Genomic DNA, 13,953 nt, shown 5'->3' with positions numbered 1-13,953 from the left:
GACCTCAGGTGATCGACCCACTTTGGCCTCCCAAAGTGTTGGGATTACAGGCATGAACCACTGTGCCTGGCCTGGAAAGCATTTAGATCACTGTTGGGTGTTTAGCAAGAACTAGGAAAGGGTGTCACGTTACTCTCAAGCTAAGAGAGTATGTAAGCCAGGCATTCCTAATTGGGGAGCATTGTGTAGACTGCTTCCATTTAACTTCTGGAAGTTATATGCAAAATCTTGAGAATAATATGGATTTCTATGGACAGAGAGTGTACAGTTTTCAAAAAGGTCCTCTGTAACCTAAAACATACTAATCCACACACCTGGTTTTCCAAGTACTGAGAAAATAAGTAACCCTCCCAAGGTCACAAAAATGACCAGTGATACAGGTAAACTTGTTCTCAGTGAAGTATATGAATGTTTTTCCAGAAGGAGATGCATCTTATTAAATCACGATTGTATGACAGTGGAATATCTCTAAGCATTAGAAACCCTTCAAAACGTTTAACTGACAGGCTAAATACCAAACGAAGCAATTTTATCAGTGATATTTCTGAAGAAGTATTACTTATAAAGTTGCAGGACAAAGATCACAAAACCTAGCCACAAAGGAACCATAGAGATTGTAGGACCCAGCCTCTCCGCAACTCCCTCAAGGTCACTGAGAACAGCTGCATTAGGGCCAAAACCCAGGCTTCCTGCCCAAAATCCACTGGTACTTCCATTCAACAGAGTAATCTGAGACCCTATGTCATCAAAGGTCCAAAATAGAATATATCTTTCTTTTAAAAAAGAAAATAGGCCAGGTAGAGTGGCTCATGCCTGTAATCCCAGCACTTTGGGAGGCCAAGGCAAGTGGATCATGAGGTGAGGCGTTTAAGACCAGCCTGGCTAAGATGGTAAAACCCCGTCTCTACTAAAAATACAAAAATTAGCCAGGTGTGGTGGCAGGTGCCTGTAATCCCAGCTACTCGGGAGGCTGAGGCAGAGAACTGCTCCAACCCAGGAGGCGGAGGTTGCAGTGAGCCAAGATTGAGCCACTGCACTCTAGCCAGGGTGACAGAGTGAGACTTTGTCTCAAAAAAATAAAAAATAAAAATAAAAAAAGAAGAAGAAAAGAAAAGAAAAGAAGTAGGCCAAGTACAATGGCACGGTGGCTCACACCACTTTGGAAGGCTGAGGCGGGTGGATGACTTGAAACCAGGAGTTTGAGACCACCTTGGTGAACATGGCAAAAGCCCATTTCTACTAAAAATACAAAAATTAGCCCAGCGTGGTGGCACACACCTGTAATTCCAGCTGCTTGGAAGGCTGAGGCAGGAGAATCACTTGAACCCAGGAGATGGAGGTTGCAGTGAGCCAAGATTGTGCCACTGCACTCCAGCCTGGGCAACAGAGTAAGACTCTGTCTCACAAAAAAAAACAAAAACACGGTGGTGCACACCTGTAATCCCAGCACTTTGGGAGGCCGAGGCAGGTGGATCACAAGGTCAGGTGTTCGAGACCAGCCTGACTAACATGGTAAAACCCCATCTCTACTAAAAATATAAAAATTAGCTGGGTGTGGTGGCATGTGCCTGTAATCCCAGCTACTCAGGAGCCTGAGGCAGGAGAAATGCTTGAACCTGGGAGGCAGAGGTTGCAGTGAGCTGATATCGCACCACTGCACTCCAGCCTGGGCAACAGAGTGAAACTTCATCTCAAAAAAACAAAAACAAAAACAAAAAACAATCCAGGCTGAGCACAGGGGCTCAAGCCTGTAATCCCAGCACTTTGGGAGACTGAGGCGGGTAGATCACAAGGTCAGGAGATCAAGACTATCCTGGCCAAGATGGTGAAACCCTGTCTCTACTAAAATACAACGTGGTGGCACACATCTGTAATCCTAGCTACTCGGGAGGCTGAGGCAGGAGAAATGCTTAAACCTGGGAGGCAGAGGTTGCAGTGAGCTGATATGGTGCCACTGCACTCCAGCCTGGGTGACAGAGTAAGACTCCATTTCAAAAAAACAAAAACAACCTGGGCTCAGCGCAGTGGCTCATGCCTGTAATCCCAGCACTTTGGGAGGCTGGGGCAGGTGAATCACGAGGTCAGGAGATCAAGACCATCCTGGTCAACATGGTGAAACCCCGTCTCTACTAAAATACTAAAAATTAGCTGGGCGTGGTGGCACACATCTGTAATTCCAGCCACTCGGGAGGCTGAGGCAGGGGAATTGTTTGAATGTGGGTGGTGAAGGTTGCAGTGAGCCAAGATCATGCTGCTGTACTCCAGCTGGGTGACAGAGCAAGACTCTGTCTCAAAAAAAAAAAAAAAAAAAAAAAAAAAAAAAATTACCTCTGAAAATTAGTTTCTTCCAGATGGTCCAAGGGGTAACCATAAAGTAAATGCAAGAACCCACAATCTCTGTGCTCTTCATTGAGCAATAAAATCAAATATTTGTTTCCTCCCCCATAATATAACCATTAACTTTTGCTAAAAATACACTTACTCTACTCATGTAAAAGGTTACAGCAGGGGAATATTTAAGTGAGCATGTGCTAAGCTATCACAGACAACAGTTCTGCCTACACCAGCCACCCCAGCAGCCTGGAGAGGCACAGGCTCACACAGGGTCCCACATGCAGGACCAGGAGTCCAACCAGCAACCCTCAAATCTGCGAAATTCCAACCAACCTCACCACTCACTGCTTCCCTAAAGTGCCCGACAGATTTCCACTACGAATACATTAGACTCTAAATGATAACTGCTCAACATGTTTGAAAGCTCACAAGAATACGGGTCATCAAATTCTGATGGTCAAAGATCCTAGAACTCACTGATTTTAGTGTTGCCCCAAGCATCCTCCCTGCCTGCCTAAAACCTGCTCTCCTGCAGAGCCTACTGACAAGAAAGTGCCCTGGGTTTCATGCCTCTTACTTTTCTCTCCAGGCCACACAGAAGGCCCATACACAGCAGCACTTTAAAAACACATGCATACACTAGTCAACATTAACTATACAGTAGGAAAATTTCTGTTTTAAAAAATCAACCAATGGGGCCAGGCAGGGTGGTTCATGCCTGTAATCCCAGCACTATGGGAAGCTGAAGTGGGCTGATCACTTGAGCTCAGAAGTTCAAGACCAGCCTGGCCAACATGGGGAAACCCCGTCTCTACTAAAAATACAAAAATTAGCCATGCATGGTGGCAAGTGCCTGTAATCCCAGCTACTCAGGAGGCTGAGGAATGAGTATTGCTTGAACCTGGGAAGCAGAGGTTGCAGTGAGCCAAGATAGTGCCACTGTGCTCCAGCCTGGATGACAGAATGTCTCAAAAATAAAAAACAAACATAAAAATAAACAAATAACATGCAACATGTGACATTTTACTAGTAAAGATCAATAATGGCAGACCAGTTATTTTTCATCTACCTCAGCCAGCCAAAATTGGATCCCCTAAAGTCCCCAGGTTGGGAATAATGATAAACATTCAGATAGTGTAAGCAGGGGAACCACTTCACTGAGAACAGGAGAGGTGCCTCTCTATACCCACAATGCCACCTACCTGCCCAACCTCCACGTCCCTAGGCTGCCCTAGCAGCTCTGCCACCAGGCCCACCCCTCTGGTGCACAAGGTGAAGGGGACACATGTAAGTGCTCAAGACTCGAACTACTCGAAGTGGGTGAGGAGTGGGGAAGGCACTGCAAGGCAGACACAAGGGTTGGCATTAGATGGTGGGTTAAAGGGAAGGGAGAGAATATGGAATGAAAACAAATACTAGAACGTAGTCGTCAGGCTTAGGACTTGCAGCTAGGAGTGACCAAGAAAGGGAAAAACAACTTCTTCAAGTCATCTGGAAGAAGCGGACACAGGCTGAGACAAGATAGGATGGAAAGAGGCTCTCCAGCAAGATGGTGCTGCACAGGAGGCAGGGCCTGTGCCCACCATGCCAACAACGTCCCCTGAAGGAGACTGGGGCCATAGCTCCAAGGCCTGAGCACCAGCAAGAGGCTTCCGGGCCTGCTCTTGCAGGAAGGGGCCAAGGAAGGAATCGAAGCAGGAGGCTGGCCCAGCATCAATCATGAGAACATGAGACACAGGATGAAAGTGAGTCAGACTTAGGACCTGGGAGCCATGCAGGACGAATCCAAAGCGAGTGCTCTTGTCAATTGGTTGAAGGAGTTCAGGGAGGGCACAGAGAAAGGGAGTGAAGGGTGTACCATGGTGGACACACCTACGGTGCTATCATGCAAGAGCTGGTGGTAGCGAGGCAGTCACATCTAGAGGCATTGTGCATTTTTCTAAGGAGTTTACTGTGCACCACCCGGCAACAGGCAAAGCATGAGCACGGTATCTACAGTTTTAATCAGTCAATTAATGAATACTCACCACAGCTATCACAGGAATGAGTACTCCCAAGTTCCCTGCGCTGCTAGAAGCCTAGAAAAGGATAGAATTGTTGTCATTAACGAGTATGTGTTTTTTTTTTAATTAAAAAACAACAACACAAGACACAATACAGTGTTATGTAAACCTGGAATGTTTTAATCTAAGTAAAATGAGACAGATACAGAGAGAGGCATAGAGATGCTCATCCAGCAAAATTTTAATAGCAAAAAATGAAAACAAATGTGAAAAATAAACCATGATTACATGAATTATATAAATCATGACATTCTGCATAATTAGATATGACACAGCTATTGAAAATACAACTTTCTGAAAAGCATTTAGTCACCACGGAAAGAGCCCGCAGTACGTGTCAAAAAAAAAAAAAAATCAAGATTTAAGACTATGCTATGATTCAATCTCAATTATGTAATAAATACATATGCATAAAAAAGCTAGGAAGAAATCTATCGAAGTGTTAATAATGATTATATATCTGAGTCGAGGAATGAGTGTTTTTTACTTTACTATTTATAGTTTTCTGTATCTTTTCTAAAATAAACATAGTCTTTCCACTTTAGGGAAATTTGGGGGTTTACTTAGCAACAAATAAAAGATAGATTCCCTGGCTAGACACATAAATGTAGCTAATCTTCAGTACACACTAATTAATAAAAATTCTGGAAGCACAGGCTTAAGCCAACTTGATTTATGCTCTGTATCTATAATAATGACAGCAGCTGAAGACCCTGAGCATCCACTGCAGCCACACACTGTGCTGAGTGCTTCACGTGCACTCACTTTTGGGGAGATTCACAGGAGGTCTCAGTAGCTTGCCAAGGCCACACAGCACCTCAGTGGCAGGGACAGAATGCCAAGCTGTAAATATATACACCTACTATGTACCCACATAAATTTTTTTGAAAAATTGAAAAAGAATGCCACACTGGTTTCCCTGGGCTGGGAGCCACAAGGGTGGCCCTGCCTGGTCCCCTCTGGGAAACTGATGGCCTAAGGGCTGCCTGATGATGGGGAACAACCCACAGATCTTAGCTTAATTTATAATCACAGCTCCTTGTTCTCCACAAAGTAGGGCACTGAGGTCCAATTTCCAGGGGAGAGCAAGCTCCTAAAAGACCCCTCAGACAGGTTACAGCCTCTGCTTTCTCAGGTGTTCAGCACCACCTTTTATCATCAGCACCCTCCTCTTATCCCGATGCCTAAGTTCCTGCTAGATGTGTGGGACAACCTTCTCTCCTGTGCACTGAGGTGGTCCTAGCTGTGTGCCCCACTGGGAGACTTGGGAAGTTAATCAGCCACATCACTGTCAGAGGGCCTGGCATAACAAGGCTGAATTAGGGACAAGAGTCTGAGGATCCCTGCTTGCACCAGCCACTCCCTCTTGGCTGAGACTTTCACAGGGAGGATCTTTCATACAGTTGTCATCTCCAGATGTCACTCTTCACAGAGGCCTTCTCAACCAGCACAATCTAAAGTGTCCCTCACCACACTGCCCTATTTCATTCTCTCCCTAGGCCCCACAGGAATAGAGGATCCTGTCTGTCTCGTTCACTTCTGTAACACCCTCATCTAGAGCAAAGGTTGGTAAACTATGGCCCATGGACCAAATCCAACCCAAAGCCTGTTCTTGCAAATACAATTTTATAGGAGCACAGCCATGTCTGTTCGTTCATAGACTGGTGACCACAGAAGAGTTGAGTTGAGCAGTTGCAACAGAGGCTGTACGGCCTGCAAAGCGTCAAGTATTTACACTCTGGCCCTTTACAAAAAAAGTGGGCTGACCCCTGACCTAGAACAGTAGCTGGCACAGAGAAGGTGAACAATAACTGGGGGAAGGGGAAAGCAGGAAGGGAAAGATGGGAAGGGAAGGGAGAAGAAATGACAAAACAGGGTGGAAGTAGAGATATGGTAGAGCAACTAGTGCCCACATGACATGTTACTGGGGAGTTATGGAGGAAGAAGCCTCACCTACCTCAGCCCTACCACAAATGTATATGGGCATTCAAGACATGGTGTTTGTCTCTGTGGATCTGTCTTCCTTGAGTGGTCTGAGATTAGGCGAAATCTGGCCCTTCTCATGTTGCCACTGTGTTCTGATGATGGGCCCTTAAAGTCCCCTTAGGCCCAGCTACCATCCCTGGGCTTCATGATGGAGGCAAAAAGAGACAGAGGGGCCCATGGGGAGCTGAGGCTAGACTGTTGTCATGTCACTACCCTGGGATGGGGAAGGTAGCTACTGTGAGCTGGATGCAACCCAGTGAGAAAGCTGCCCTCTTCCCAGATCCCTGCCAGCATCCTTGAGAAAGAACCCCACTCCTTTCTTGCATTCTACCAGGCACATTTAAATCACTCAACAAAGAAAGTACCATATTCCAACCAAGATGGCGCTCAGAGACTACGCCTTGACCAGTAGGGATGGGGCACTAATGGGGAGAGCACCACCATCCTCCTTCCTACCTTCAAGGCGGGGCCCTTCTCGCTTGCCCTCTCGCTGGCTCGCTTCCCCTCCAGCCCCAGCTGCACAAACAACTCCAGCAGGTTCATGAGCAGCTCATCCACCAGGTGCTCGTCTTGGATGTTGGCTGCGATGTTGGCCAGAGCATTAATCACCGCCAGGGAGCAATGCCTGAAGAGGAAGGAGTGAAATAACAGCACTGCCAGGCCCTCAACTGTGCCCAAGGGACGGGGCTGCAGGGGTGAGGCAAGCTGAGCAGGCCAGGCCCAGCCTGCCTTATCACACTCCTCCAGCGTCTACAAACCAAAGGACTCTCAAGTGGAGAAGAACATGTCATCTTCATGAAAAACAGCCCCTAAAAGAATGCCAACTGCTGTAGAAATGGCTGCAATACTCTCTCCTGGGATGTAATAAGGACCTCCAGGAGGAGACTAAGTTCCAGGCATCTGCGCACTGGGGACCTGTGAGGGTCTCAGGACACTTCCCTCTGCAGGGCTGAAAATGAAAGGGCCCATGTCCAGGCATTACAGGTTGGATCTTGCTTTCCCCCCACAAATCACAAAGAGCCTTAATGCATCTTTTATCACCCACAGAACTTTCACCTCATGATCAGCTTCTCCCTAATGCTGCCTCCACCTTGGAGCTGATGTCAGTATTTATTTACATTGAATGCTCGGAAAGTGTTCCAGGGTCTTGCCTCAGGATCTTGGCTGGCCCCATGTAAACCCCAGATGTGAAGCCGACATTGCCCCTTTGGCCAGAAACCAGGAACCACTGCAGCTGACCAGGCTTCTGTGGCCCTGGAGACCGCCAGACTCTGTCACATCCAAGCAGCATGACCCTGGGTAAGTCACTTAAGTCTTTGGGCCTCAGTTTCTTCCTAAGTAAAACAGGATGATAATTCCTCTTCGTAGGATCACAGGAGGAGTGAAACACTACATGAAGCACTGAGTATGTCATCTGTCCCACTAAGAAATCCCAGAGCAATGGCAGTCATGGCAAAAGGCAACCTCTTTGCAGTCAGGTAAATACCTGGTAGGTCAAGAGTAAACAAAGGGCAGTAAATGCTTCCACTAGCGAGGAAGAGGACAAATCGTTTTTGGTGGCAATTTGGGAAAAGACTTTATGGAAGGAGAGGCAAGTTGAGCCAGAGCTAAAGAACTGGAAGGACGGAGACTAGCAGGTGCTACAGACACAGAGTTAAGGTGTGGCAGAACACCTAAGAGGGATGGAAGCAAAGGCAGCTGGGAAGGTCCCCGGACCAAGGGCCCAGCAGTCACACAGGCACAAGGAAGCAACATGTTGGCCTGTGTGCAGGTTCCACAGCAGAGAATGTGACAGAGGAAGGAAGGAAAGAAAAGCCTGACCCCATCCCCAATCCAGTCCTCAGGCTGTTCTGGTAGCCTGGGTTCATGACAGTGGCAGCAAGAAGGCAATGAAATAGTACCGATGCGAGAGACAGCTCTATTGATTGGGAGCTTTCACATATGGGATCTCATTCCCAACTGGAGACAAGTTCTCATCTGGCAGATGTGGACACTGAGGCAGAGAGGTTTGGCATTTTCTGAGGTCATGCAGCCACATGGCATGGCTCCACAGTTGCACTCCCACCCACTCAACTGACGTGAAGAGAATCTCAGAGGAAAGTCTGGACTTCACAGTCAGAAGGGAGGAGACTAGAGGTTGATAAGAGTAACACCAGCAAAAGGGCTCTCTTCTTCCCTCCCCCGCCTCCTGTCCTTATCTGACTTCACCTCTCCCCTTCCCTGTCTTCCAAACATGGATGAACACGTGCCTGTCCTCAGGCATTCCTAGAGGAGAGTAAGCATCTCTCAGTCTTTCAGGGAAAACTGGTCAGACTTTATACAAGTATCAAATGTTCAAAGACATTTAATGCCTTCTTCCTTGGACCCAAAATCCTACTTCTCTGAATTGAACCCACAGAAAGCATCAAAGATGCTCACAGATACGTAGCTGTTAGGCTGTCAATGCTGCATTTATTAGTGGGAAGAGGAAAACAACCTAACATCCAAGCTAGAGACTGGCTGGTTAAATCTTGGTTCTGCTACAGGACGGGAAGCTCCACAACCTCTAAAGACGACCTGCACAGGATCGTTCATGCTGTGGCTGATGTGCTGCCCCATAAAAAAGCGGGTCGGCTGTGTGTGCAGCATGGGTCCAATCAGAAGGAGAGGGAGGAGCTGAGACCTTGTGCACGGAGATGCTCGGTGGTCACCTCCAGGTGAGGGCCACAGTGGGTTTTCATTTCCCCCCTTATGTGTGCACTGATCTGTAACATATAGTGCTCTTGTAAGACAGGTTTATTTAAGAGACAAATTCACAAACCTCACATTTTCAAAGTGAGTTAAATACTGTCATGATCCAAAGTGACAATGAGGTCCAGTTACCTGTAGCCATGGTCCTTGTAATCTTTGGTGGCTGAGTACACGACAGAGCTGGCCTTCACACTGATCTGCTGGAAGAGGTTCCACACTTCCTGGTAGATGTATTGCTGGGAGAGAGCGAGGGGCACTGTAACCATGCAGGATGCCCTCAGGAGGCCCCTCCTGTCAGCACCCAGAGAAAAAACTCTGGAATCATGGGGCATAACAGCCCAAAGACCATCAGCCCAAAGATCATCCATTTCTAAAGCTGTAATCAAACCTCAAATTAAAAGCTAAAAGGGACATGGCTTAGATTCAAATCTTCTGTTATAGTACATTGACAAGAAATTAAACCTCTTTTCCCCAGCACTCACAGCACCTTACACTATTCTTACTACTCGGTGTTGAAACAGTTGTCAGCATTTAACGCATCTGCAAGGTATATTTAATCTGTATTTTTACAACCCTTATGGTTATGAGTTTAATGTAGCTTGTTAGTGGTATGCCAGCTCTGGCCTTCCTTACATTTCCGGTGATAACCAGGCAGCCCAGCTGGTCAATGATCAGCACATCGAGAGGGGAAGGTGGCTGGCAGAATTTCTGCTGCAGGATCTGTAGAATGGGCTCCATGACTTTTGGGGTGTCCCTCAAGGCCACTGCAATGTGTCCCAAGGCTCGGATTGTGTGGTCTGGAATCAAGTGAGCATCCCTACAGAAAGAACAACAGTATCACCCTAGCAACAGTCCTCCAGCACGCAGTAGTGAAACAGAACCAGAGACTACAATCTAGACCATAATTTCATCACAGTCTTAATGAAGTGTTCATCTGAAACTGATAGCCCAGGATTTTAACCACCAGCAGAAACACAAACCCCAGGCACTAGGCTGGATGACAAAGATCTTCCTCGACTTCCAAACAGTGGTCCATGAAATACATTCCAAGGTGGGCTTCACCTTAAACCCTGTGACAACACTGATGCATACCTATGCCCTGAGACAAGGCAATAAGGACAGAAGCATCCATATGCACAGTGCCAGGTGCCCCACACAAGCCTGCTGAGAACAATGGGCTGCCTCTGAGAGACAGGAATGGGGACATACTTGTCGCTCTCCTGGGAGATGTAGAGTCGGTTGGACAGGCTGGCCAAGAACGCCTCCACAATCACTGGGTCCACGGTCAATCCAGCCTTCAGGCACCTGCACAGCAAGAAAACCTATGTGGCACTGAGGAATCAAAACAAGATAGGTTTTTTGTTCTTAAATTTTTCCTTCCTTAGGCCTACAAAGTTTAAAGAACTGCTCTGAATTTTCTTCCCCCAAAATTGGAAGTCATAACACAGAATGAATTCAAAGAACTACTCCAGATTTTGCCCACTTGATAAATATCTCAGTCAGAAACAATAATTTTATTATTTTGTCCAGAACAGTTTCCTCTGGAATATCATACTCACCCCCATTCCAATTTTCAATTTCTTGTACTGTTCCTTAAGGTCACAGTAACTGATCCCAAAGACAAATGGTCCCAAGATAGCAGAGAGAACATCACAATTATATACTAAGGTTTTTATGGTAAAGAGAAAGACTTATGTTTTAGAGGAAAGGGGAAAAACATAAAGCACCTAAAAACATAAAATCTTGCAAAATGTCCTAGCTCACCACATCTGTTTGGCTCCTGGGCCAGACTTTGGAGAACAGTTTGAGTCTGACAGACAAGCTGCCATCTTGATGTAGCTTCCAAGAGCAAGAAACCAGAATCCAGGAAAAGAGGCATTTTCATGGAAATCAGACTGCATTTGGCTCCCAACTTGGAAGAACAAAAGTCCACAGTGCAGGAGTCTGGGCAGCAAGGGGTACCTGATCATATTTAAAAACCTCACATTTATATTAAATATTCCACAGAAAACAAGGTAAAGAAAATATGATGATATGTTACTCTGGATGGTGAGCTAATGAATAATCCTTTTCTACTTTTTTATACATTACAATTTTTCTCTTGTAAGAATTTCTTAATATGTTTATGATCAGGAAAAGAAAAGTAAAATATATAATAATTCCTCTTTATAGATCAAGTGTAGGTTTAAAATGATCAGAAACAAGTTTTAAAAGAGTATAAATGTGGCTGGGCGCAGTGGCTCATGCCTGAAATCCCAGCACTTTGGGAGGCCAAGGCAGGTGGATCACAAGGTCAGCAGTTCAAGACCAGTCAGGCCAATATAGTGAAATCCCATCTCTACTGAAAATACAAAAAATTAGCCAGGCGTGGTGGTGTGCACCTGTCATCCCAGCTACTCAAAAGGCTGAGGCAGGAGAATCGCTTGAACCTGGGAGGCAGAGGTTGTAGTGAGCCAAGATTGTACCACTGCACTCCAGCCTGAGTGACAGAGCAAGACTCCGTTTAAAAAAAAAAAAAAAAGTATAAATGTCTCTTATTTTGTAATGAGTCTCTGTTTGGAGCACTGCTGTCTACTTATCACATGCCCAGCTTCACACCTGCAGATGTTGTCAATAGCGATGTCCCGGAGCTGCTCGTACATGGAGGGCTGGCTCTTCTTACCGGACATGACGTTCAGGGTTGACTCGGAATGTTCATTGGTCACACTGATTTTTATATCATTGCCAGCAACTGACAGTAAAAATTCAAATACATACCTGGTTAAGCCTATAATTTTCCATCATCTTTATAATTCAAAAGCCAAGATAATATGCTGATCATTTATAAAAGCAAAATGATCACTCTAAAAACATCTGACCAAACATTTCAGAAACAGAAGGTCTAAGACCAACAGGAAAGAACATGCTTAAATCAAAAGGAAGAATATTCAGGTTACAAAGTGATAAATACAAAAGAGCAGCAATTTCTCAATAAACTGTTTAAAAGTACTGACAACCAACTACTGAAGGCAGCTCTGAGGGTGACTGAGGCATGGCCCTGCGCTCAGAGTTACTTCACTAATACAGACAAAGCCTGGTAAAGGTTAGGACGCCTGAGAGAACCCTCACCGCTACAAGGTCCAGGGAAGTTTTGTTTTCTGTTTTTGTTTTCGTTTTATTTGAGACAAGGTCTTGCTCTGTCACCCAGACTAGAGTGCAGTGGTTCTATCACAGTTCACTGTATCCTCAACTTCCTGGGCTCAAGTCATCCTTCAGCTTCAGCCTCCTGTGTAGCTGGGACTACAAGTGAGCGCCATCATGCCCAGCTAAATCTTTAAACTGCCGTAAGTCTTCATCTAAAGGGTTAGATAAAAACAGCCATCTTCATATGACTGTGGGTGATACTACGTCAGAGCTGCTAGCAAACAGTAGGTGTTTAATTAACATTAATTATCATTCCATTGTATGTGGAAACATCATAATCCATTCTCACAGGGGTAGCAGGGACTGGGCCCCTGGCTAAGTGTTTGGGGCACACAGGATTTGCATTTCAGACTTCCACAGTAAGAGATGTCAAAAGAAAACAGGACTTGAAAGGGCCTTTGGTGGTAATAGGAACACAGGATGGGAGAAGGCCAGGGAGGAAAGGCTTGGAGCTTGGAAGGAACGCAGAGGGAAAGACAGAAGGAAAGGTATGGCGAAGGAATGCATTCAGGTGCAGTCAGGAAACCTGTGTGGGGCTCACACACAGTCACAAAACCCCTTTCTCAGGGCCTGAAGGGCATGCATCTGTCATTACCTGTGTGGTACTGACTGTGGTACTTGTAGAGCTTCACCAGAACTGGGGATGGGATGACCAAGAAGTCTCGCAAGGACGGTGTCACAGAGTGCACCACCACTGGGAACCTCTCGCACAGGCGGCCCAAACCCTGCAACACACCATCAACCTGTCACATGGCCTGTGGTGTGGGACCGTCTGAGCAGGCCCTGAGCTGGGAGATGCTCAACCCTTCAGCACCAACGTCTGATCCAAAACTTCTAAGGTCAAAGCTCCCACAGGCCACCTGACCAGGACATAAAAAGACAGAAGGGATGGTGCTGCCTCTCCTCCACCTATAGGGGATATCAGCTATTGGGGTTTTTTTTGGTGTTTTTTTTTTTTTTTTTTTTAGACAGGGTGTCACTGTTGCCCATAGAGTACAGTGGCACGATTATGGCTCACTGCTGCCTTGCCTTCCTGGGCTTAAGCAATCTTCCCACCTCAGCTTCCTGAGTAGCTGGGACTATAGGCACACACCACCATTCCTAACTAATTCTAATTTTTTGCAGAGACGGACTCTATGTTGCCCAGGCTGGTCTTACACTGCTAGGCTCAAGCAATCCCAACTCTTCCTCCCGAAGTACTGGATTACAGGCATGAGCCACTTTATCTGGCCAAGGGATATAGATTGTTAAAGTGTACTCATCTCTTTTGGAAGCAAACTAAAGGAGAAAGGGACAAAATAGAATTTATTATTATTATTAAAAAAAAATTTTTTTTTTTTTTTTTTTTTTTTTGAGATAGGGTTTCACCAGGTTGGCCAGGCTGGTCTCAAACTCCTGACCTCAGGTGATCCACCTGTCTCGGCCTTCCAAAATGCTTGGATTACAGGCGTGAGCCACCATGCCTGGCCCAAAATAGAATTTTAAAATAATGGCACGTGTGGAGTCAGTGGGATTGTGAGAAGATAAGAGTCTCGGCAGAGCAGACCCAGCACTGTGGATGTCAGAAGACGTCCCCTTGTGTGGTCCCATGGCACATATCCACAGTCCTTCCCCCACAGGCCTTGGGCACGGCCCCACAGCCTCACAACAAAGGAGA

General features: G+C 46.1%; 1 protein-coding gene across 1 annotated transcript in view; it reads right to left on the bottom strand.

Moving 5' to 3' along the window:
* Nucleotides 1-13,953, bottom strand: part of PI4KA (phosphatidylinositol 4-kinase alpha) — a 151,077-nt gene that overhangs the window by 79,891 nt on the left and 57,233 nt on the right. The window contains exons 13-19 of the mRNA XM_010330469.3: nt 12,892-13,021; nt 11,712-11,844; nt 10,323-10,418; nt 9,747-9,930; nt 9,246-9,349; nt 6,840-7,008; nt 4,362-4,412 (exon numbers count right to left, since the gene is read on the bottom strand). Coding sequence (XP_010328771.2) covers nt 4,362-4,412; nt 6,840-7,008; nt 9,246-9,349; nt 9,747-9,930; nt 10,323-10,418; nt 11,712-11,844; nt 12,892-13,021 — 867 coding nt within the window. The remainder of the gene's footprint in view (nt 1-4,361; nt 4,413-6,839; nt 7,009-9,245; nt 9,350-9,746; nt 9,931-10,322; nt 10,419-11,711; nt 11,845-12,891; nt 13,022-13,953) is intronic.

Source organism: Saimiri boliviensis, chromosome 21, assembly GCF_048565385.1.
Source record: "Saimiri boliviensis isolate mSaiBol1 chromosome 21, mSaiBol1.pri, whole genome shotgun sequence".
Classification (NCBI taxonomy): Eukaryota; Metazoa; Chordata; class Mammalia; order Primates; family Cebidae; genus Saimiri; species Saimiri boliviensis.
The sequence above is the reverse complement of the archived record's forward strand: the minus strand, read 5'-3'. Positions and strand labels throughout refer to the sequence as shown.